The sequence below is a fragment of the Molossus molossus genome, unplaced genomic scaffold (assembly GCF_014108415.1).
Source record: "Molossus molossus isolate mMolMol1 unplaced genomic scaffold, mMolMol1.p scaffold_m16_p_21, whole genome shotgun sequence".
Classification (NCBI taxonomy): domain Eukaryota; kingdom Metazoa; phylum Chordata; class Mammalia; order Chiroptera; family Molossidae; genus Molossus; species Molossus molossus.
This window is the reverse complement of record NW_023425357.1, coordinates 11,243,126-11,269,100: the sequence shown is the minus strand read 5'-3', so window position 1 is coordinate 11,269,100 and position 25,975 is coordinate 11,243,126. Positions and strand designations below refer to the sequence as shown.

Below are 25,975 nucleotides of genomic sequence, written 5' to 3'. Positions count from 1 at the left end.
GCAGAGGCATAGCATGAGTGCGTGAGTGAGTGTGTGTGTATGTGTGTAGGCATGTAGGGGGCCTTGTGTGTGCTCACTGATGTGAGCACAGAAGTCTGTCCCCTGCTTGGGAGCTCAGAAGAGCCCAGAATGAAATCAGGCTCCAAGAAAGACTTCCCAAGGCTGAGCAGGGAGACTGAGGAGGTTTTCTCAGCCTCTCCCACCTTCAGACTCCCCTTACTTCTGATAAAGGGTGGTGGTGGGGGGGAGGGGTGTTACCTGTAACATTTATTGAATACTTACTGTGTACCAGGCACTGTGCTCAGGGCCCCCAGGAATAAGTTCACTGAACCTTTGCAACAACCCGGTGAAGATGGTACAATTATCCCATTTTATGAAACAGGAAAGTATGGCCTAGTTAGGGGAAAACATTGGTTTGGGGATCACAGAGCTGGAAATCAGGACTTGAACCTGAGTCTGTCTGATTGCAAAGCACTTGCTTTTAATAACTGTGTGTACTTCCATGCCTGCCACGAAATGGGCACTTGATGATAATAATAATAATTAACATTCATTGAACATATTTTATGTGCCAGGCACTGTTCATAAGTAGTACACGATGCTCATTAATACATTTAACCCTCACAGAGGTAAGGCCTGTTTTTTTAATCTCCTTTTTACAGATGAAGAAACCGAGATTCAGAGAGGTTCAGACACTTGCCCGAGGTCACACAACTAGTAAGTGTCAGAGCTGGAATTTGAACCCAGGGAATATGGCGTTGAAATCTATAAACTTAAACCCTAATTAGTAGTGAGTTTTCTGAATGTCCAGTGAAGGCCCAGCCAGGGCCAGGTGTCAGCCCTCTGGTATGGGAGATTATGAGAGGTCTGGGCAGAGGTGGGGGATAGGACACTCAGGGGTGGGACAGTGGTCGATTACCAAGCAGCACTGAAATACTGTTATCTTTTAACAAGTGCATTTCTGCTGATGACCAGTGCTGTCACTGTCCTACAGGACCTGGTTGTCAGGAAGGGAGGGATCTGGGTCAGACTCCTAGCAGAACATCCCAGGGCAGCCAGGCTGGCGAGCAAGCTCTATGCCTGGGTAACCCGCCTCCTTCTCCTTCAGGTATTACTGTCCACTCCTCCCACCTCTCCAGTGCACCATGGCCCCGGGCCCCTTCTCCTCCGCGCTGCTCTCGCCACCGCCTGCTGCCCTGTCCTTTCTGCTGCTACTCTGGGCGGGGGCATCTCGGGGCCAGCCCTGCCCTGGCCGCTGCATCTGCCAGAACGTGGCGCCCACGCTGACCATGCTGTGCGCCAAGACCGGCTTGCTCTTTGTGCCGCCAGCCATTGACCGGCGTGTGGTCGAGCTGCGGCTCACAGACAACTTCATCGCCGCCGTCCGCCGCCGTGACTTCGCCAACATGACCAGCCTGGTGCACCTCACCCTCTCCCGTAACACCATCGGCCAAGTGGCAGCCGGCGCCTTTGCGGACCTCCGCGCCCTCCGAGCTCTGCACCTCGACAGCAACCGCTTGGCCGAGGTCCGTGGCGACCAGCTCCGTGGCTTGGGCAACCTCCGCCACCTGATCCTCGGCAACAACCAGATCCGCCGGGTGGAGCCGGCGGCCTTCGACGCCTTCTTGTCCACTGTGGAGGACCTGGATCTGTCCTACAACAACCTCGAGGCCCTGCCCTGGGAGGCCGTAGGCCAGATGGTGAACCTGAACACCCTCACGCTGGACCACAATCTCATCGACCACATTGCCGAAGGTACCTTCGTGCAGCTTCACAAACTGGTTCGCCTGGACATGACCTCCAACCGCCTCCATAAACTGCCCCCTGATGGACTCTTCCTGAGGTCCCAAGGCCCTGGGCCCAAGCCGCCTACGCCACTCACGGTCAGCTTTGGTGGCAACCCCCTGCATTGCAATTGTGAGCTGCTCTGGCTGCGGCGGCTGACCAGGGAGGATGACCTGGAGACGTGTGCCACCCCTGAGCACCTCACTGACCGCTACTTCTGGTCCATCCCTGAGGAGGAGTTCCTGTGCGAACCCCCGCTGATCACACGGCAGGCGGGGGGCCGGGCCCTCGTGGTGGAGGGCCAGGCAGTCAGCCTGCGGTGCCGTGCGGTGGGTGACCCTGAGCCGGTGGTGCATTGGGTGGCACCTGACGGGCGGTTGCTGGGAAACTCCAGCCGGACCCGGGTCCGGGGGGATGGGACACTGGATGTAACCATCACCACCTTGCGGGACAGCGGCATCTTCACTTGCATCGCCTCCAATGCCGCGGGAGAAGCCACGGCACCGGTGGAGGTGTGCGTGGTGCCTCTGCCTCTGATGGCGCCCCCGCCGGCTGCCCCGCCGCCTCTCACTGAGCCTGGCTCCTCTGACATTGCTACGCCCGGCCGACCTGGTGCCAACGAATCGGCTGCTGAGCGCCGGCTGGTGGCGGCGGAGCTCACCTCCAACTCCGTGCTCATCCGCTGGCCAGCGCAGAGGCCAGTGCCTGGCATCCGCATGTACCAAGTCCAGTACAACAGTTCTGCGGATGACTCCCTCGTCTACAGGTGGGTGCCTTAGTCCCAGGGCCTCCTCACACATAAGGGCCCCCCTCCCTCCCGCCCCCTTCCTTGGCCTTCCTGCTCAGCTGGGGTTCTAGATGGCCATGCGGAGTTGCTCTATCTTCTTCTGCCTCTATCTCTGTCTCACTGCCCGTTTTTTGTACGTTTGGCAAATCTTTGTTGAGCACCCACACGAGCCAGACTGGGCACTGGAGCTATAACAGTGAATGTGCCCAGCATGATCCCTGTTCCCATGGGGCTCATGGTCCACATTCCTGCTTGCCAGAGGTGTTTGATTGTGTACCTTGTCAGTTAAACATTTTTGAGCATGAAATACACACACACACACACACACACACACTTAACAGTTATGTTTATATTTATAAATTATATGCCAGTGTTTCTGAACCAACACATTGGGTACATTATAGAACAGAAAATCAAAATATATAACTATAAGTTATTTTCACTATCCACTGGGTTAGAAGCCATTGCTCTGGTGTCAACAGACCTGTATGGTGTGGACAGACATTAAAGAGTTTCTTTCTCCCATCATCTTTCTTATTCTCTTACTTTTTTTTTTATCTTCACCCAAGAACATTTTTGCATTTATCTGCAGATAGAGTGGGAGGGAGAGAGAGAGGAAGAGAGAGAGAGAAACATTGATGTGAGAGAAACACACATTGACTGGTTGCCACCACATGACCCCAACCAGGCCGGGGACAAACTGCAACCGAGATACATACCCTTAGCGGGAACCGAACCCAGGACTCTCTGGTCCGTAGGCCAACGCTCTAACTGCTAAGCCAAACCAGCCAGGGCTTATTCTCTTACTTTCACATCTTTCTCTGTCTGTCCATTTCTCTCTCCTGCCCTGGTTAGGCACTGAGCCCCTGCTCTGTGCTAGGCCCTGAGCAGGGTGCTGGGGACACAGGGAGACCAAAAGACCAGTTCCTGCCCTCAGGGAGCTCACGGCCCAGAGGAAAGAGGTAGCTAGTATATGCTGAATTATTGCCTTGGCCTTGCAATGTCCTTCATCTTGGTAGCTTTTTAAGCATGGCTCACAGCCACAGATCTGGCACACAGTAGGCGCTTTCCCATTGTTGGCTGAATGAGTAAATGCCTCTCTTTTCCTTTGTCTCTGCCATCCTCATTTTCTTCTCTTTTAGAATCTGGTTACCAAACACTGAGTAGATGCTTACTGCATGCCAGATTCCATGCTAGGCACTGGGGCCACCAAGAGAGACCAAACACTGGTCCAGTTTTACAAACATTAGGGCAAACAAATGAACAAAACAAAAACCTTTCTAAGGTACTACCAAGGGTGCTACCTCATTTGATCTTTCCAATTCTGATGTGAAGCAGTGACAACCCCACTCCCATTTTATAGATAGGGAAACTGAGGCTCAGTGGAGGGAAGTCATTTGCTCAAGGTTACACAGAAAGTGGCAGAGCCAGGATTCCAGCTCTTAATCTTCTAACTCCTAATCCTGCCCTTTTTACATTGAACACACATTTATTGAGCACCTACTGTTTGCCAAGCAGAGATTAATGGAGCTGGATAATACATTTCTGTAAATAACTCTTGATTTGTGACCCTCCACTTCTCTGTTTCTTTCCTTCCCTCTCTAACCTATGGCCACTACATGGGGGAGAGGGGTGCAAGGAGGTTTGCAGGCCCCCAGACCCTGCATGTATTCAGATGTTGATAGCCCTCTGTCCCTAGCTAGGCAACAGACCTGGGGGCTCTTCCCTTTCCCTAAGGGCCACAGTTCTATGTCCTCCATCCTCCATTGCAGACACCTGTGCTGTGGTGCTGTAGGGGTTAATTTCCTCACTGCTGCTATGGGTGGAGGTGACATCCAACCAGAAGCCTGCTCTGCTGCTTGCTTGGGTCTTTCAGCCAATTAGAGACATGTGGGCTCAAGCTTTCTTAATGAGCCAGCCTCTGTCCTTGAAACGGGGGAGGGGGCTAGCAACTGTTTTTTTTAGAGGAAGGAGTGAGAGGAATCCAAGTCTGTCTGAAAGGGGAGATGGAAGGAAAAGGAAGACCATGGGGCCCACGGTTGGGATGCATGGGGGTGGGGGTGCTGTTAAATGGCAGGCAAGGGGAGAGTTAGAGAAGTGGGTGGGCCTTTTTAAAGAGGTAGGACGCTCACTTAAAGTCTTTTGGTTAGAGGGTGACATTTGGTGGTGGGGAACCTCCAGGAGGTGGGACAACTGAGGTGAGCGTCAGCTTCCGAGTGGTAAGAGGCCTATGGAGATGGGGGCATGGCCTCTCAGAGGAGGTGGAGTTCCTGCTTCATGGTCTCATGCAGATAAAGATGTGGTCCCTGTCTCTGGTGACCCATTAAGACCTCTGTGGGAGGGGAGAGCTTGTGGGGCTGAGTGCTGGGCATGCAAATCCATGTGGACGTGGCAGACCTGGGTTAGCCAGGGCGGACATGACCAACAGTGTGGGAAGGGTGTGTCCAATAGAAGGGGCAGGGCCTAGTGGGGACGGTCTTGTAGATGGGGGAGGGTGCAACTGGCAGTGGAGTGCGAGCCACAGCAGGGCTTACTGGCCAGTGTAGGGTGGGATGCAAGCTAATAAGGATGAAATTATTAAGTGCCAGGTGTTGGGTATGTTAACTCATTCATACTCCACAGCATCTCTATGATGTTCTAATTCTTAATATCCCCATTTGGGGGAAATGAGGCACCGAGTGGTTAAGAAACTTGCCTAAGGTCACAGTTAGCAAGTGGCAGACAAGAGATTCAAACCCAGGCAGTCTGGCAGTCAGCTTAACCACTTCTTTGCACTGTCCCTCATTTGAGGGCAGGGACCTAGAGCAAGAAAGGGGCATGCTTACTTGGCTCCATTTGACCCAATTATGACTTACCTGGGTGTGTGATTTGGTAACTTGTGGTGGTATAGGACAGGGCCCACACAGAGCAGTTTCAGGTCATGCAAAAAGTGGACACAGACACATTCACAGCAGGGGCATCATTCCTAGTGGGCCATTGTGGGGTGTGGTGCAGGAATGTGTAGTTGAGGGGCTTGGAAATTGTCTCTGAAGATAGATGTGGCTAGGAGAAAAATTTACCGAAAGATGGGACATGCAATTAAAGGGAGTGGCCTGTACCATGTTTCCCTGAAAGAGCAGGAGTATGTAGAAAAGAGGAACTAGAGGCCCTGTCCGGATAGCTCAGTTGGTTGGAGCATCATCCCCATACGCCAAGGTCTTGGGTTTGATATCCGGTCAGGGCACATACAAGAACCAAGCAAGGACTGCATAATTAAGTGAAACAACAAAAATCAGTATTTTTCTCTCTCTCTCCCCCCACTCCTTTCTCTCTAAAATCAATAAATAAAAATTAAAAAAAAAAAAAAAGGAACCAGAAGAGCATCCATTGCTCCACTAGGAGTAAGACAGGGGGTGTGGCCCTGGCCCCTGTGACTCGGTTGAGCGGCCTCCTAGGCCAGCTCAATCCCAGGGTCCCCGTGCCTGTGGGAGGCAGCCCATTGATGTTTCTCTTACTCTTCCTCTTTCTCTGAAATCAATAAAAACATTAAAAAAAAAAAAAAAAGACAGGGGATGTGAGTTGACCTCAGTGTCCACTTGAGTTAGGGTGGGGCATGCTGGTAGGGGGTGTGGCCTGTAGTAATGGACCTCCTTAAAGGGCAGAAATATGTAGATAAGAGACCTTGAATGGCAGTTCTTATTTCCCTAATATGGTGAGACCCCACTAGGGGGCGTTCCTCTTGGGGGTAAGGAATAAAGCTATAGCACCCCTCTCATGCTGGGACTAGGATATGTAGATGAGGGAACTGGAAAGACAGATACTGTCCTACTTGGCGATTAGACAGACCGGGCAGAGCATACAGAGGAAGGGCGGGGCCTGTAGCGGTGGTCCTGAAAAGTTAAGTTTGTTGTTGGAATGGCAGCTGTTGTCCTGGTAGAGCGTGAGATACCGATAGGACGCATGGTTTGGTTCCCACTGGTCACCGCGGGTGGGACATACAAGTGAAATGGCTTGGTTCAGAGTGGAGCTAACCCCACGCTGATCCCGCCCCCTCCCGCAGGATGATCCCCTCCACCAGCCAGACCTTCCTGGTGAATGATCTGGCGGCGGGCCGCTCCTACGACTTGTGCGTGCTGGCAGTCTACGACGACGGGGCCACAGCGCTGCCAGCCACGCGAGTGGTGGGCTGCGTGCAATTTACCACGGCTGGGGATCCGGCGCCCTGCCGCCCGCTGAGGGCCCACTTCTTGGGTGGCACTATGATCATTGCCATCGGGGGTGTTATCGTCGCCTCTGTCCTCGTCTTCATCGTTCTGCTCATGATCCGCTACAAGGTCTACGGTGATGGAGATGGCCGCCGCGTCAAGGGCGCCTCTAGGTCGCCCCCGCGGGTCAGCCACGTGTGCTCGCAGACCAACGGCGCAGGCGTGCAGCAGTCCCTGCCAGCGCAAGACCGCTACGAGGCCCTACGCGAGGTGGCAACCCCGGCTGGTGCTTCAGTGGCAGTCGAAGCAAAGGCCACGGTGGTAGAGACGGCTTCCTCAGACCCAGAGGCGGTCCTTGGACGCTCCCTGGGCGGCTCGGCCACCTCGCTGTGTCTCCTGCCGTCGGAGGAAACCTCCGGGGAGGAGCCTCGAGCTGCGGTGGGCCCTCGGAGGAGCCGTTCTGGGGCCTTGGGGCCGCCAGCTTCGGCTCCCCTCACTCTCGCTCTGGTTCCTGGGGGGACCTCGGCACGGCCAAGGCCTCAGCAGCGCTATTCGTTCGATGGGGACTATGGGGCGCTCTTCCAGAGCCACAGTTACCCGCGCCGCGCCCGGCGGACAAAGCGCCACCGGTCCACACCGCACCTGGACGTGGCCGGAGGGGACGCGGCCGGGGAGGATGGAGACCTGGGGCTGGGCTCCGCCAGGGCACGCCTGGCCTTTACCAGCACCGAGTGGATGCTGGAGAGTACCGTGTGAGCGGCGGGCGGGCGCCGGGACGCCTGGGTGCCGCGGACAAACGCCCAGCCCCCCAGATCCCGGGGCAGGACACGGGGGAGAAAGCACAGCGCCAAGACCTCTGACTGGAGGGGAGATGGGCCCCTACTCCTACTCCTCCCCCAGGGGGCGCTGCGGCTTCAGGCTAAGGCTCGAGGCCACGCCCCTGTGTCCTGGGGAGTTTGGGGGCAGGTCGCTGGGCTCTCCCGCGAGGACTCCTCTCCACCTCTTGCCCCTCCCCCAGCGCGCTCGCGGACCTCGCTGGAGCCGGTGCCTTACACAGCGAAGCGCGGGGAGGGGCAGGGCCCCCCGACACTGCAGCACTGAGACACGAGCCCCCTACCCCCGCCCGGGACCCGGGGCAGGGGCCAGGGGCCAATTTCTTGTATCTGGCTGGACTAGATCCTATTCTGTCCCACGGCGGCCTCCAAAGTCCCTACCCCCAGCCCATTCACCTCCCTGGTCCCGTGGGGTCTGGCTTGGGATCCCCTTTTCTCTGTCCCCCTCTTTTGTCTCTGTTTTTTCTGTCTTATGTCTCTATCCTTCCCTATTTGTCTATCTTTTCTCTGTCCCATTGTCTTTTCTCCTTCTGCCCTCCCATGTTTTGTCATCATCCTGTCTCTTCTGATGACCCCCCTCCCCGCCCCTAGTACACATTCTCCTGGGCAGGTCCCACTGGAAGGACCAGGCTCTCCCCTATTCCTTCCTCATTCCCCAAATAAATCCTCACATGAACAAAATCCAAAACAAGGTCCTTCTCCCTACCGGAGCCAGGACCCTCCGCCGCAGCAGAATTAAACCTTTTTCTGTGTCTGAGGCCGCTCTGCTGACCTCTGTGTGTGTCCTTGTGTCTTTGGGGAGTGTGTGTGTGTGTGTGTGTGAACTAGATTACAACATAAGGACTAAGTGAAACTGAAGGAAGGATGGCTAACTGGGACCAGGGAGACTTGCAGACAATTTCCTGTCCTCTGAGAGACATAGAGGTGGGAAATAATAATAATAAAAAAAGATAATAGTTAACATTTAGTGAGTGCTTACTATGTACCAAGCACTTAAGTCATTTATTCCTCACAACAATCCGAGAACATATTACGGTTATCCCATTTTACAGATGAGGACATTGATACTCAGAAACATTAAGTAACATGCCCATGGTCACATAACCAGAAGGTGGCAAAACTGGGATTTGAAAAGGCAGACAGCCTCCCTTCTGAGTCTGTCCTCCTAACCACAGAACTACTGCTGAGCAGTTAGTGAATGCTCATTCCACATACAGGTATTGTGCTAAACACAGCTCCTCTCTGAGGTTAGGCAACTGACCAAGGTAGATATCTTTGGTTCCATTTTACAGACGGGAATCTGAACCAGGGAGAATTGAAGTCATTTGCCCAAAGATCCCCAGTGAAGAAACAGTGGAGCTGGCAGTTTGATCTCAGTGTCTATCTGTTCCTAACCATTATACTCTGTTGCATCTGGAGGCTGGGGAATGGCCCCAATGACCTTTGCTGAGCATGAATATCCAAAGCCAGCCATGGGAGGGAGGGAAGAGGGAAAGAGCTCATTGGTTACTCTGTCTGAAATGTGGGGGATCATAAGTGGAAAAGGGCTCTGCTGTGGGCACAGAGGATGGCGTGGGGAGGAGAGTTTCAGGTAAGGTTGAGGATTGTGGCTGGGGAAGAAAAGTTAGTTGGAGGCACCCCAACCTTTGTTGGGGGAGCCCAGCCATGAAAACTTCCTGATCCTAAAAAAGAAAGAAAATTCATTCCAGCCAGGGGCCCCCTGAGGCTTGGGGAGGAGGAGAGAAAGACAAAAATAGAAACAGAGCAGGAGGGAGGGGGATGATCTGGGCAGACAGGGTGGGAGGCAGCAAGGACAGGCACCAGAGAATCACAGGCCAGGAGGCTCCCTCACCCAGTGACCCAGCCACACTTATCTATCTCAGTCATCACGACTCCTGGGTACTGAGAGCTACCCACACGCCAGGCATTGTGCTCACAAATCCTCCCTGATGCATGAAAAGAGAGCATGCAACCCAGCACCGGGCACATAACGCTCACAAAACGAAGTTACTTTCATAGTAAGCATGATTGCATTTATACTCCGCATCTGATGTGTAGTGTGTGCACCCACGTTTCTAGATGAAACAGTTCAGAGGTTAAGGAGCTTGCCCAAGATCATACAGCCAGTAAAGCTGTGATTAGAAACTGTACTGCCCTAAGTCCTGCATACCTAATCATCTGACTATATTGTCTTTGAGTCACCTGATTTGACTTTATTGAGCATGTACTATGTACCTGCCCTGCACAGGGGATACAGTGGTGAACAAAATAGACAAAATAAGAAACCCCTGTCCCTTGTGGGGAGACATTAAACAAGCAAGTAAATATGTAATGAGTGTCTGGTGGTTAATAAGTGCCATGAAATGAATGAAAACGGGGTGATGGGACAGAGAATGACTGAGAGGCCTACTTTAGATTTGGGGTGGGGATCAAGGAAGGTGATGGAGCTGAAGAAACCCATTGTGGGGAGAGCCAGGGAAAGGCATTCTTGGCAAAGTAGCATGTGCAAAGGCCCTGAGAAAGGAGTGTGCTCGGTGTGTTGGAGGTAGTGTGTCTGGACTAGAGTGAGGGTGAGAGTGGGAGAAGAGCAGGTGGGAGAGGCAGGCAGGGAGTGGATTCTATAGAGCCTTGTGGTCTGTGGTCAAGAGTCAAGATTTTCTTCTCAGAGTTGTAGGAAGCCAAGGGAAAGTTGTCAGCAGGGTGGGTATATGGTCTGATTTCTGTGGACATCCAAGCTTTGGAGTGGTGTGTACCTACGGTCAAGACAAAATCAGGAACTGTCATCTCAGAACATGACATCCATCCACTGCCAAATTTGGGGCCCACATGGCCCCTGGTTTAGCTCTTTGGAGGGCACCCACCACCTTCTTTCTCCTGTAAACCTAGGTTCTTCATTGAATAGAGAATCAACGCCAGTGACATGTTTATTTTTTCAAAATTGAGAGCTTTAAACCCAAGGGACAGGTACATCAGTGAGAGAGAGCATGGCATCTCCCAAGGGAAGTGTTTGAACATTTGTTCTGTGGCTGGCCCTGTGCTGGGCACTGTAGACCCAGCAGTAACCAAAACACCTAGTCCCCGCCTTCCTGGACAGACACATGACAATGGGTCCGTCTGTGATGGAAAAAGAAAAGGAGAGTGTAGGAGCCCAGAGGAGCTCTCTGACCCCACCTGCATGTTCAGGGACATGTATTAAGCCAATGGTAGCAAGTCATGGGTACATACCTTAACAGAACTGGCATAAAAAGCAGGCATTTGCTGGGTCATGTAGCTGGTGAAGAGACAATTTAGGGTAAAGCAACAAGGAACTTGGCCTTGGAGACTGGACCCCAGACTCAACTCCACCAAGACACTCTCCTACTAATTTCTCTGTTTGTCTCAGTTCGTATTCACCCCCTTCAACTGCGTGTGCTGGGAAATGGCCATTTATTTGCAGACATAGACCCAATCCTTCCAGCACCATAGCCCAGAGGGAAAACAGAAAAATCTCCAGTCTAAATGAAAAAAAAAAAAAAAAAAAATCCTAGGGAAGGGTTTGGATTAGACCGATTGGGGTCACATGCCACCACTGCACTGGCTGTGGCATCCAAGGGGATGGAATGCTTTGATTGGCCAGGTAGAGGTTGGTTTAGCCCTGAGTATTCAGGTGTCAGGGTTGGGTGACCTGGGAGAAGGGGCTGGATAAAACATTTTTTTTAGTTTGAATCATATAAAATTGCCAGTTTCATAGGTCAGAAATGGCAATTTCATATGGTCAGATGGGAAAGCTTGTTGGTCCTATAAAAGTAATAGGAATCCCAGTGGACCACTCCCAAGGGTGTTTGGAAGGTAAGATGATATTAGCTGAGACAGGGGAATGAATGGAAATTAACCAGGTATAGGATGGTGATGGCGGGTGAGTAGGAGGGCATGTTTCAAGTAGAGGAAGTAGTTTATGCAAAGGCTGTCACGAGGGAGGACCAGGGAAGGCTTGTCACTGTGGTCCAGAGACTCGGGTTTGAGTCTTGTGTCCAACCAAGTGAAGGGTGGGGAAAGCAAGCTTTAGCGGGAGAAATGGTTGCTGGGCAGGTAACACCAAATATATCCAGTTCAGAATTTCTTTGTTAGGCCTTTGTCTCTCCAAGTGGAAATCTGCAACCTTATGTCTGTTACAGCACTCATATTGGAAAGGGTCATATGCCTGAACTCAGACATGTCCTACAGGATTCAAATTCTTACTATCAAATATTAATTGGCCACCTTCTCTGGGTTCTGTGCTGGGCATGCAGAGATGGATTTGTGAGGACTCTCTTGACTGCTAACAGAAAAGCCAATTAACATGACTGAAGACATTTGGTTATCTTATTTAATAGGAATTCTGGAGTTAGGGGGTTTGGAGGTTTGGTGCAATGGCTTATTGATATTACCAAGGACCCATTTCCCACCCTTCTGTTTTACCTTCATATTCTAGGCTTGTTGTCTCATGGTCACAAAATGGCCACCAGAGCTCCAGGGTTCACATCTTCATACCAATGAACTAAGTAGGAAAGAAGGGAACAAATAAATGGAAGTTTTCTTTGTGCTAAGGAAGAAAAAAATTCTAAAATAATAAGAGTAACAGCAATAAACATATATATGAGGCTTAACCTGTTTCAAAAATTATTTTAAATTATTTACATGAATTAACTCATTTAAGAAGCCCTTTAGTCCTATGAACCCTCCAAACTGCAAGGGAGTTTGGGGAAGCAGGTGTCGAGGATGGGGGGATGCTGCCCGCATCCAAACTGGGGTTCTATCACTTTCAGACCATATAATTCAGCGGCATGGCTGTGGGACTCTATGTCATTTCTAGTGTATGGCTGTACTCCAGCCTTTTTCTCCTACGTGAGAAAACATGAGAATGCAAAGGAGTGAGATTTTGAATTATGGGGATGATTCTGAAACCCTTGTAATGTGACAAGAACTCAACCATTCAAAAAGTTCAGTGGGTTACTCTTGGTAATAAATTTCTTGTAACACGCCTCATAAGGGACTGATATATATTGCCTCATCAAAAACAACAACAACAACAAACAAACAAAAAAACAACTTAGTGGCACAAAACAACAATTATTTTATTATGCTCCCAGGTTCTGTGGGTCAGAAACTTGATCATGGCATAGTGGGAATAGCTTGTCTCTGCCCCAGCTGGGGGTTGGAATCATCTGGACACTTCTCATGTATCTGGTTACTGAGCTGGGATGACTGCAAAGCTGAGTTCAGCTGTGATTGTCAGAGTATGTTCATGTGGCCTCTCTGTGTGGTTGGGCTTCTTGCAGCGTGGCAGTTGAGTTCCAAGAGGGACAGTCTGAGAATGTGTGTTAGGTGGACTAGGTTTTGGAAGCCACATGACTTGACTTCCACTGCATTCTATTGCATGAAGAGTTCACAAGTTCAGGTTCAATGAGAGGAATATATTGACTCTACCTCCTGAAGAGAGAAATGTCAAAGAATTGGTGGCCACTTTTCAAAAACCACAACACATACCGTGCATGAGCTAGAGATGCTCGCAAGCTATTTAACAACTACATTGTTGTTAGAATCAAAGTGCATGCTGGCCACACATTGGAGCAGATCATGGGACACCTCCCCCACCCCCATATCAGGTACTTATTCTTTCATTTCTGAATCGTGGGACAGCATGAGTAGGGTGGGTCTGCTTAGGGGGATCTTGGGGAAATAGCTATTTGCCAACTGGTATGAAAGTATTTCAATATTTTAACAACAGAAACAATGCTCCCATTGGGGGCCCACTGGATATCAGTCCCATAAGAGATTCACAACCTTAGAACCTCCACGTGTCATTGTAGGCTGCTCCCTCGGTCTGTCTCCCACCTTTGCTGGTAGGGCTCTAAATTTGTTCAGGTATTCACCATCCATGAGACACATTTCCCCTAGCCTGAGAGGTGGATCTTGATTAGTCTAACACTATCTTTGTCATTATACCTTCCTTGCCAGTGATTGGGTTAGACTTGGGCGTATGACTAAATTCTAGCCAATGAGACAAGCAACTCCAACAGGGAGTTTCTCTGAAAGATTTTCTTTGCTTCTAAGAACGGTGGAAGAATCAAGTCCCTAAACATTATGAAGCAGAGGCAAGTTATCCACACTGGACCTTGTCCAAGTTTGTGACTCGCAGAATCAAAGAACATAAATAAGATGGTTATTGTTTTACTCCATTAAGTTTGGGCTGGTCTGTTATGACTTGGAAGCTATTGTTTATGTGTGGCAGCTGGAGCTATGACTGCCATCTTGAGACCATGAGGTAACCAGAATAAGAATCAGTCTACAGAAATGGAAAGAACCTGGTTTCTCAGTGATATTATTGAATGAATGAATGAATGAATGAATGAATGAATGAATGAGTCTTAGAACTTCCCTGCCAACTGACATTTTATGTGTGATAATAAACTCAGTTTTGTTCTACTTATTTCAGTTTGGTTTTTGATACTATAGGATAAGGCATCCTGACTGATATAGGCCTTATCTGTCCTAAGTACACATGGAAAAGAGAGATATTTAGTTCACAGACAGGGAGACTCAGAGAGACATATAAATATGTGCATATACACCCACACATTTGCACACATGTGGACATGAATATGTCGTTATGCATCCTCAATTAGACTCAGGTTCAAGTAGACATTCACTTGGATACATATACACACACAGTCACAGAAGTCAGGCACATAAATATACACAACCAGTCACAAATTTTTTTTTTTTTTTTGTACGTGCCCCTAGCGGGAACCAAACCCAGGACTCTCTGGTCCGCAGGCCGATGCTCCAATCGCTGAGCCAAACTGGCCAGGGCAACCAGTCACAAATTTTGCCTGCACCACACAGACATCCACACTCAGTCACAGAAATACAGTCACACACACAATCAAGGATTCACTAATCACAAAAGTTCTAATTTCTTATTGTTTATTTGAACATATTATATAAAAGTAGAAAAATAAACATGTCTTTTAAGCCTGAGTCAGGGCTATATCTTCATAAATAAGGGATGAGAGGAAATAACTTAAGACAGGGGTGGGGCTTAGTATATAAATAAGGTTTGGGCTCCTAGGTTAGCTGTGGGTGGGTCTAGGTTCTGACGCACAGATCTCCCTCAGCAACACACTTCAGGTCACATGCGAGGAGCCGGAAGAGGTTGAATGTGACAGTGGCTTCAAGGCAGTCCTGAGACACCTGTGGAAGAGATGAGAACATGGTTTCCCATTGCTTGGGCTTCAGCTTCTTCCCTTACCCAAATCCCAGGCATCCATCCTCCCCTCTAGTAACTCACCTTCTCCGGGACCTCCTGGAGCTGGTGCAGCCAATCCTGGAGGAGGCCACAAGGTGTGGGGCCTGCTACGGGCTGAGTTGAAACCTGTGGGCAGAGGAGGGTGGTATGTGAGGCAGTGTCTAGAATGAAGGGGAACATACACCATAAACATGGTCTGGGTACCTCGAACACTCACACAGGCCTGGAGCTTAGAGTGGATGTACTTCATTGTGTGAAGGGGCTGGTCCAGGACATCCTCAAGGGATGAGTCAGCCACAGTCTGCAGAACCTTCAGTGTCAGGGCCAACTCAGCTTCCAAGGCCACAGGGCGCTCCCACACCTGAAGTGAGAAAGTACAGGTGAGGGGGCAGGTGAGGTGGAAAGATGAAAAAGGATAGGCAGGCAGGCCCAATTAAGTGAGGACAGGTAGGGAGTATAGGGAAGGAGGGCAGGTGATAAAGGCACATGCGATGGGGACAGGTGATGGGTCAGGTGAGAGGAAACACATAAGGAAAGATGCAGATGAAAAAAATACAGGTAGAGCACAAAGATGCAGGAGGAGACAGATTGGGAGACAGGTAAAAAAGTGAAGTAGGGACAAATGAAAGGTGACTCCTGGGGGTCACAGAGGCTTGAGGGACAGAGGATGGTCTGTTATGACAGGTGAGAAGAGGCAGGTGAGAGGGGGACAATTAGATGTACAGGTAAAAAGGGTAGATGAAGGAGGAGTGTATGCTGGGACAAGATCAGTGGAAGAAGGATAGGTGAGTCAGTGGTGAGGAGAACAGGCGAGAGGGGAAGAGGAAATCAGTATTGAGAACAGACAATGACAAACTGGGCAGGGCAAGGGGCACAGGTGGGGAACAGACCTGGGAGTGGAGGTGAGAGGGACAGGCAGAAAGATAATCAAAGGGACCCAAGGTTAGGAACAGAGTCAAGGTCGCAGGACAGGTGAGGAGAGACACGAGAGAGGGAAGAACAAGTGAATAAAGGAGGCGACGGGCCACTTAAGGTGATAGGGAGAGGGGCCAGGAGAGGGTAAGTGTGGCCTCAGTTTCAACTCACTTGCAGCTCTGTCAGTGTCCAGGGCCGGGGGAAGAGGCAGGAGCTGCAGCTCTGGTTTTTCAATGACTTTTCCTAGAGAGCAAAAGCAAAGGTTAGGCCACAGTAGGATGCTAGCCCATAGAAGCAAGGATGAAGGTCTAGCAGGAGAGGATAGAGATTAGTCACAGCTGAAAAGCTAGAGGCTACCCCATAGCAGGAGAAGAGAGGTTAGTTCACAGGAGCAGGGCAGCAGCTTGGCCAAAGCAGGAGGGGTAGGGGTTAGTCTACATTGTAGAGTCTACAGAGACTCTACAACAATAGTGGTTCACAGGGCCAAGATAGTGGCATTGTAGGAGGATGCCCAACTCTTCCCCTCCTAGGAGCACATTGAAATATACACCTATATACAAAGCAATTATTCCTGAGACACAATTGATGGCTGAATGAACAGCTTCTGAACAATAAACTAGAGAAAGAGACTGAGTAGAGAAGACTGAGAAACTGTGGGAGTTCTCTAGGAGCTGTGGGAACTCTTTGGGACTGAGAGTGCCGGTAAGCAGCATTGTTGATGTCCCTCTCCATCATGATAGGGCACATGGAAGCTCTATTTGGGTGCTCTGGTCTACCTGCAAGGTCACTGCAGCATATTACCAGCAACACTGCCTGGAGCCCATTTTTACTCCAAACAAAGGGAGCAAGCAGGATCAACAGGATGTTACTACGTGCACCTGGTCTCCCCACCTGTAGCACCTCCATCTTACTAGGCTAATGCTCTGGCTACCATAGGCACCTGCTTGGCTCCACCTGGCTTGCCAAAACCACCCAGCACAAACAGCCTATGCAGAGGTCGGTTCTACACAAGGACATTTTTTTTCAAGACCAGGAGAGATAATTATTTTGTCTAATTTATCTAAACATAGAAATAAAACAAAATGAAAAGACAGAAGAATATCTTTCAAATGAAGGAACAAGAATATCTACTCCCTGCCCCAACCCTAAGGAAATGGAGATAAGTAATTTGCCTGATAAAAAAATCAAAATAAATGGTCATAAGGATGCTCACCAAATTTGAGAGTGGAACAGAGGAGTTTAGGGAGAACTTCAACAAAGAGAAAGTATAATAAAGAACCCAAAAGAGCTTAAGGATACATTTATTGAAATTGAAAATAGCCCTGGCCGGTTTGGCTCAGCGGTTAGAGCGTCGGCCTGCGGTCTGGAGAGACCCGGGTTCGGTTCCCGCTAAGGGCACGTACCTCGGCTGCAGTTTGTCCCCAGCCCTGGTTGGGTCGTGTGGGTGGCAACCACTCGATGTGTCGCTTTCACGTCGATGTCTCTCTCTCTCTCTCTCCCTCTCCCTCTATCTGAACAAAATATCAAAAAAAAAAAAAAAATGTCCTCGAGTGAGGATAAAATCAATAAAAAAAAACATATTTAAAAGAAATTGAAAATATATTTCAATAGAAGGAATCAACAGAAGATTAGCTAGTGCAGAAAAATGGAACAGTAACCTGAAAGATCAGACTAGTGGAAATCAACCAATCAGACCAGCAAACAAAACAAAACAAAAAACATAACAAACAAATGAACAAAAAAACAAGAATAGTTCAAGAGACCTCTGGGAAAACATTAAGATCACAAACATTGACATTATAGTGATCATCCCAAAAGGAAAAGGAAGAGAGAAAGGTACAGAAACTTGAAGAAATAATGGCTGAAAACTATTCTAACCTAGGAAAGGAAACAGACATCCAGGTCCAGGAAGCACAGAGAGTTCCAAACAAGATGACCCTGCAGAGGCCCACACCAAGACATACTGTAATTTAAATAGCAAAGTTAAAGATAAATAGACAATTTTGAAGGAAGCAAGAGGAAAACAACTAGTTACATACAAAGGAACCACCATAAGGCTATCAGCTAATTCCTCAGCGGCAACTTTATAGGCCAGAAGAGAGTGGCAAGACATCTTTAAAATGCTGAAAGAAAGAAATCTACAACCTAGAATGATTTATTTCACAAAGCTATAGTTCAGAATTGAAGGAGAGATCAAGAGTTTCCTGGATAAGCAAAAACTAAAAGAATTAATAACCAGCTTTACAAGAAATATATATATTAAAAAATGTTTTTTTCTTTATTGATTTTAGAGAGAGAGGGAGAGAGAGATAGACACATTGGTGAGAGAGAACATCAACTGGCCACCTCCTGCATGCTCCCCACTGGGGATTTGACCCACAACCTGGGCATGTGCCCTGACCAGGAATTGAACCTGCGACCTCTTGATGTATGGGTTGATGCTCAACCACGGAGTCACACAGGCTGGGCTTTACAAGAAATATTAATGGGTCTCCTTTAAGCAGAAAAGGAAAGGCCATTACCAGAAATATGAAAATATGGGAAAGGAAAGTATCTCACAGGTAAAGCCAAATATTTAATAAATACAGTGAATCAGACATTTAAAAAGCTACTATGATGGTCAAAAGACAAAAGTACCAAACTTAACTCAAAGACAAAAAATTAATAAAGAAATAATGGTACTAGCATGAAAACGGATATATAGATGAATGGGATAGAATAGAGAGCCCAGAAATAAATCTTCGCTTATATGGTCAATAAATCGATGACAAAGGAGGCGAGGATATACAATGGGATAAAGACAGTCTCTTCAATAAGTGGAATTGGGAAAACTGGACAAATATATGCAAAAAATAAAATTAGACTACTTTCTTATACCATATAAAAAATAAACTCAAAAGGAATTAAAGGCTTAAATATAAGACCTAAAAACATAAGACTCCAAGAAGAAAACGTAAGCAGTAAACTCTTTGACGATATCTTTTTGGATATATCTCTTTGAGAAAGAGCAACAAAAGAAAAATATAAACAAATGGGACTACATCTAACTAAAGAGTTTTTGCACGGCAAAGGAATCCATCATGAAAACAAAAAGACAACCTACTGAATGTGAGAAGACATTCGCAAATGATACATCCAATAGGAGTTAAGATCCAAAATACATAAAGAACTCATACAACAACAACCCCCGCCCCACCTAAACAATCCAATTAAGAAATGGGCAGAGGACCTGAATTGACATTTCTCCATATGAAAAGATGCTCAACATCACTCATCATCAGGACAACGCAAATTAAAACCACAATGAGATATCACCACACACATGTCAGAATGGCTATTATCAATAAATCAAACAAGTGCTGGTGAGGAGGTAGGTGGAGGAAGGGGAACCCTCATATGCTAGTGGTGGGATTGCAAACTAATGCAGTTGCTATGAAACACAGTATGGCGAGTCCTTAAAAAATTAAAAATAAAACTGCCATATAATCCAGCAATTTCATTTCTGAGTATATATCTGAGGAAAACAAAAACATTAATTTGAAAAGACATATGCACCCCCCTGTTCATTTCAGCATTACTTATAATAGCCAAGATATAGAAGCAGCATAGGGGTCCATTGATAGTGGAATAGCACTTTTCTCCCTGAGTTTGGGAAAAACACAAAAATAGTCACTATTATCACTTCTATTCAACACACCTTGGGGTTCTAATCAGTTTAATAAGGCAAGATAAATAAGAGGTGAAAAGAAAAAATAAAACTGTCATTTGTATTTGACATGTCTACATATGGGAAAAAAGAAACTAGAAGAATCTATGGCAAACTATTAGAATTAATAAGGGAATTTAACAAGAAAGTTAGCTTTAAGGCCAAAAAATAGTTCTCATCACAAGAACAAAAACTTCTGTAACCAAAAAAAAAAAATCTGTAACTATGTACAGTGATGGATGTTAACTAGACATTATGGTGATTATTTAGCAATATATACAAGTATCAAATCATGCTGTACACCTCAAACTAATATAATGTTGTATGTCAATTATACATCAATTAAAAGACAAACAAACCAATAGGTACTTACCAAGGCATTCTTGGCTTTCCTCATGGACTCCCACTCTGTTGATAACAGATATTTGAACATGCCAGTGTCACAGCCTGTCTGCATTGAGGGGGGCTTGGAGGTGGGGACAGGACCTGCTCTGGTCAAACCCAGGCCAGCAGCCACCAGCACCAGGAACCATGCTGCAGCCATGGCCAAATGGCAACTGCTTCTCCTGCTGCATGGCTCTGCTTTTATAATCCAGCTAAGTGAGCAATTCTGGCGGATGTGTGTAATGCCAAAAAGCAAATAGAAATTGCAATTGTAAAAGACATGAGCCTTATTGCGGCTCAGCCTTTTGGCTAAGATCAGGTGTAAAAGGTATGAATGGGTGGGGCCAGCTGGTAAACCAGGTGAACTCACCGGTGTGGGCGGGGCCAGGTGAGCCCAGAGGTCTGTGAAAAGAAAAGAGAAACCGAAATCAATCCCAAAAGGGATAATAAAAAAAAAATCCCCAAGCCTAGTTTAGGAGTTTCTGGGATTTGGGGGAGTCCCTGATTGAGACTGTGGCAGGTAGAAGGATAGGGAGTTGTCACAGCAGGGCAGGGGCTGGGCAGGGTGTATGGGGGCGAGGACAACTGAGTGACAGAGAGGGAGCTTCCTCCACTGGTTTAAGCATGTTCCACAAACTCACTCATTTTATGGTCCAAACATTTCTGTGAGAACATTAAGTCCTCACTTAATGTCCTCGATAGGTTCTTGTAACCCGTATAAATGAAACCAAATTGACCATTGGTGGATCAATATAAACAAGAGTTAAGTTCCTATGGCATATCTCTGGTCACAAAAACATCACCAAACTTCTAAGTTTTTTTCCCCTTTATGGATTTTAGAGAGAGAGAAGTGAGAGGGAGAGAGAGATAGAAACATTGAAGAGAGAGTACATCAATTGGCCACCTCCTGCATGCCCCTCAGTGGGGATCAGGCCTCCAACCTGCGCATGTGTCCTACCAAGGAATCGAACTGGCGACCTCTTGGTGCAAGGGTTGATGCTCAACCACTGAGCCACACCAGCTGGGCTCACACAGTCTTTAATCGTCAGAATGAACTTCTTTACACCAAGCTCTCTTTACATCCTGAGAGGGTTATGAAGAACAGTCTATTACAAGAGAAGGTTTTAGAATGTTTCCTTTCTGCCCTCTTGTCACTTTGTCCATTCATCCACCATCTATCCCCTTCCTCAGCACTGAGCCAAATCCTAAATACCACTCCTACTCAGAGAGTATCCATGGGGTCATGTCAGGATGCTAGATGATGGGGTGATGGGACACAATGATGGGGGAATATGTGTGGCAGTGTAGGAATAGAACCCAAAAGAAAAAATAATTTGTCACAGACTTGCTACCTTTCTCATTCTAAATATAAAGCAGAGTTTTGACTTACTCTGCAAAATAACATGAGCTAGTATCTGTCATTAAACTTTTCTTGAATAATAACTTGCACAACAGCAGTCGTGTCTTTACATGTGCGATTGAATCGTTTATAAAAGCAGGACATATCCCTGGCCAGTTTGGATCAGCGGTTAGAGTGTCGGCCCACAGACCAGAGAAGCCCGGGTTCAGTTCCCACTAAGGGCACGTACCTCGGTTGCAGTTTGTCCCTGACCCCAGGGGGTTGTGTGGGTGGCAACCAGTTGATGTGTCTCTCTCACATTCGTTGTCTCTCTCTCTCTCTCCCTCCTGCTCTATCTCAAGATAAATGCAAAAATGTCCTTGGGTGAGGATAAAAAAAAAAAAAAAAAGTAGGAAACAACCACGTCTATGATGCTAATGATTGCTCTGTATTGACTAGTTGACAACTGTCTCTATTGACAGTTGACTAGTCCTGTGCCACCTGATTGGATTTCATGTTATGTACTGTGACACCTTGAAGATGTTAAAGTTATAGGTTACTGAGGCCTCGGCTGCATCCAAATGGCCAGTAAAAGAGAAAAATCTAATAAAGTTGCCATATGTTGTTTAAAAATAAACAAAAAAACATTTCTAATATTAAACACCGAAATATATGTGAGCTATGCAAGCATTTAAGGAATGTGAGCCCTGGCCAGTTTGGCTCAGCAGTTAGAGCGTCGGCCTGCGGTCCCGAGAGACCCGGGTTCGGTTCCCGCTAAGGGCATGTACCTCGGTTGCAGTTTGTCCCCGGCTCTGGTCAGTCGTGCGGGTGGCAGCCACTCGATGTGTCCCTTCACGTCGATGTCTCTCTCTCTCTCTGTTCCTCTCTCCCCCTCCTACTCTACCTGAACAAAAAATGGAAAAATGTCCTCGGGTGAGGATAAAAAAAAAAAAAAAAAAAAAAAAAAGAATGTGAATACCCTGGCCGGTTTGGCTCAGCGGTTGGAGCGTTGGCCTGTGGACCAGAGAGTCCCAGGTTTGGTTCCCGCTAGGGGCACGTACCATAAATAAATAAATAAAAAGGAATGTGAATAAAACGGTCAGATTATGATTTTGCAGCCTGCTTTTCCCGTTCAGGGTGGTGGTTGGCTGGAGCCTTCCCAGGCCGCTCAGGGTGGGAGGCAACGCTCTCTGGACAGGAGCCCTCCGTGGCAGGGTCGCTCACAAGCCCATCCACATTCACTCAGAGGGGGACATTTTGGACGCGACAATTCACCTAACAGACACATCTTTGGGATGTGGGAGGAAACCGGAGTCCTTGGAGAAAACCCACGTGGACAGGAGGAGAACGTGCTAACTCCACACAGACAGTGCGCCCCGGCTGGGGATCAAGGTTTTTTCTCATCAATGGACATTGTAACAAAATGACATTGAATGAAACGTTACTCGAAGATCGCTGTCGCTGTTTTCAGGGTCACCCCCCCGTTATGCTTGTGAGGAAACTCAGAGAAAGGCAGGCAAAGTGCCTTTCCGAAGGCCCCACAGCTGGCTCCCAGCAGCGCTGGGCTTTGAGGGGAGTCCCAGACTCCGGCTCTCCTCTCCCCCAGGAAGCAGGACAGGGTAGGGAGCTTCTCATTCGCTGGAGCCAGAGTGCCTGCTGGGTTCGGGCGGGGTTGCCTGGGGTGATGGCAGTGCCAAGGGCTGGCTCCCCAGGCAGAGTCTGGCTGCTTTGCTATTGCTCACCCCCCCTCCCCCCAGCCTGTGGTAATATTTGTATAGCAGGTAGGGAATTGCTCTGCTATGCAGGAACTTATTTTCATTACTTTATATTTTTCTTGGCTCTTAGGTGCAGAAAATTATTAATCATACTCTTCAGATCCTAACAGAATCCCAATTGGCCCATGAGATTCTTTATCTGCCCCTCCCATGCCCAATTCCCACCCCACCCCTCCCACAGGCACCTACTGTAATGCACTTGATATATAGCTGCGAAGATGTATTTTTATAATTTGCAATTTTGTGTGTGTATGTGTTCCCAATGTACATAAATGGGATTGTGTTATAAATCTCATTCTATTTCTTTCTTTAAAATTTTTTTTTATTTTCTTTGTTGATTTTAGAGAGAGAGGAAGGGAGAGGGAGAGACAGAAACATCGAGGAGAGAGAACATTGACTGGCCGCCTCCTGCATGCCCCCGCACTGGGGATTGGGCCCACAACCTGGGCATGTGCCCTGACCAGCGGACCTCTTGGTGCACGGACGGGTTGACGCTCAACCACTGAGCCACATCGGCTGGGCTCATTCCATTTCTTTCTTTAAAAAACAAACAAACTTAGCAGTACATTTCTGAGATGATGCACAGTGGTGCACACTAAGTCCTCTGCTTCTAACTGCTGCACGGTGTCCCATGGTGTGCCCACAGCACGTCCATGTGTCTGCTCTTATCTGGTCCCCCAGTGATGGACCTTCAGTTGCCTTCAGCTCCCCTTCAGCACCAGGCTCCCACGGGCCCTCTCTGTGGAAGGTTTTCTAGGATACATCAGAGCACCCCAGCTCATTTTTCTCACTCGCATGTAGATATGGTAGGTAGTTCCCACATACGTTGACAGCTTCCCACCTCATGTGCTGGTATTGTTCTACTTCTCCATGGAGTTCCTTCTCCTGTCTGCACATGGGACAGGCTGGAAGTGCCAGGAATAATTCTTTTTTTTTTTTTTTATCCTCACCCGAGGACATTTTTCTATTTTTTGTTCAGTTAGAGAGGGAGGGAGAGAGAGGAAGTGAGAGAAAGAGAGAGGGAGAGAGAGGGAGGGAGAGAGACAGAGACAGAGAGAGAGAGAGGGAGAGAAACATCGACGTGAAGGGACACATCGAGTGGCTGCCACCTGCATGACCAACCAGGGCCGGAGCCAAACTGCAACTGAGGTACGTGCCCTTAGCGGGAACCGAATCCCCCTCTCTCTGGACCACAGGCCGACACTCTAACTGCTGAGCCAAACTGGCCAGGGCCAGGAATAATTCTTCAAGGGCAATTCACACTCAGTGGGGGCGGGAGCCAGTGAACAAATACTCTGCTTCCCTTTTCCTCAGTGGGCCAAGTCTGAGGCGTGCTCTGCACCATTCCTGAAGTCCCCCAAGAGTCCCTGTATGACTGAGCTCTATCTAGTTGCTCACGGAAGTAACCTTTGGGGTCAGGGACTAGGGTCGTTACCAGAAGGGGGTCCTGGTCCTTAGCAGGTCTGCCTAGGGCAGGCTGGTAGTGTGTGGCTTCCTGACTCCGTGCAGGAAAAATTTCACAGCCTGAGTCCAGATTTTCAGAGTGCACTTAGTAAAGCGAGGGAGAGTGAAACAAGGAAGGGCCGAGGAAATGAGCCCAGGCTGGGCTGCTTTGGCTCACTAAGAAGTCAGAGAAAAAGGGGCCTTGGGGACAGATTCAGGAGGTTTACCTGGGGTGAGCTGCCGTTGCTCATTGTTTTCCCGGCTGCAAGTCTCACGGGGTCCCTTAGAGTTTCAGAGGTGCATGTCTGTGGGGGAGGGGGGGGGGGGGAGGCAGGGCGTGCTCCTGGGAGGGAGAGTGCTTGCTGGGATCTTGGCTCTGAGGGGTTTTAAAGGCTGGGACTTCAGGGGAGGTCTCAGGGGAGGACCTCAATAGAATATTCATCAGTTTTATGCTGATGTGCCAAAATGAGATTTATTCCCTTACCTTCATCTGTCCTTGGGTGTGGTTGGCAAATGGCACTAAATGGATTCTTGCTGTCTCCCTGCGTAGGGTGATTTAAGCTATTTACCCTCTGGTTGGGGAGAAGTGCAAACCAGTGACTCTTAAGTTTCATTGGTTTAGGGAAGATAAGATTTACTAGATGGCTGCAACCTGCTGTTTAATTACGGCCTCAGTTTCCCTGTTCCACTTGTCCTGGATTACTAACCTGTCTCGGGGTGAGAAAGCAGAGGTGCCTAGTGTGAAAAGTCTAACGAGGCCTTCACTCAGGTTCAGGCAAGTGCCTTTGGGACCTCACTCGCCTCCCTCCATTGCAGACTCTGCACCATTTACTGCCTTTTTCTCTTCCGCTCCCAATTTCCCCACTCGCTTGTGCTTCCTGGGGACACCTCCCCAACAAACCACCTGTACCCTTGGCTCAGGGCATGTTTTTGGGAGACCACAACCTAAGACCTATATTCAGGAGTAGGATTTCCGGGGCACAGGGCATACCTGCACTTATATTGTCTGGTCAGTGCTGTTCAACTGAACTTTCTACAGTCATAGAAGTGTTCTATACTGGCACTAATAGAGTAGCCACTGAATACACGTGGTGGTTGAGTGTTTAAAATTTGGCTAGTGCAATGGAGGAACTGAATTTTCGGTTTCTTTCATTTTTCTTTCATTTGAGTTGAATTGCCGTGCCGTGAGGCTGGGGGTGCTCACAATGGGCGGTGCAGTTCTCAGTACTCACCTGTTGTTCTCCCACACAGCTGCACCTGCCTCCTTCCCTCTGAAAGTGCTGGAGAATTCCTGGATTCCCCCCAGGGGTGTGGCCTCCTCAACACTGGATCTAATTTAGATGATGTGGTCCTGGACCTTGGCAGTGAGCTCGATGCAACATAGATGGGACCATTGGGATTGTGGGAAAAGATGAGTGAATTCTGCATGTGAAAGAAATGTAAATACTTTGTGGCCAGAGGGTACACTGTAGTCATTTTAAAATTAAGATGTAATTTAAAAAGTCTTCAGTCTCTGATCCTCTCCCCAAGTCTGTCCATTTCCCTTGAATCTGGGCT

At 48.3% G+C, this 25,975-nt stretch overlaps 2 protein-coding genes across 2 annotated transcripts; one reads left to right on the top strand and one right to left on the bottom strand.

The window, feature by feature from the left end:
• The first annotated feature begins 681 nt into the window (after positions 1 to 681).
• On the top strand, positions 682 to 7,661 carry LRFN1 (leucine rich repeat and fibronectin type III domain containing 1). The gene is made up of 3 exons (XM_036275364.1): positions 682 to 717; positions 1,109 to 2,551; positions 6,612 to 7,661. The coding sequence occupies exons 2-3, from the start codon at positions 1,146 to 1,148 to the stop codon at positions 7,510 to 7,512; spliced, it is 2,307 nt and encodes a 768-aa protein (XP_036131257.1). The 5' UTR covers positions 682 to 717; positions 1,109 to 1,145; the 3' UTR covers positions 7,513 to 7,661.
• A 7,035-nt stretch (positions 7,662 to 14,696) lies between these two features.
• LOC118639483 (interferon lambda-1-like) lies at positions 14,697 to 20,021 on the bottom strand. The gene is made up of 5 exons (XM_036275937.1): positions 19,851 to 20,021; positions 15,943 to 16,014; positions 15,074 to 15,217; positions 14,899 to 14,982; positions 14,697 to 14,801 (listed from the first exon to the last, which is right to left on the bottom strand). The coding sequence occupies exons 1-5, from the start codon at positions 20,019 to 20,021 to the stop codon at positions 14,697 to 14,699; spliced, it is 576 nt and encodes a 191-aa protein (XP_036131830.1).
• Positions 20,022 to 25,975: the final 5,954 nt, after the last annotated feature.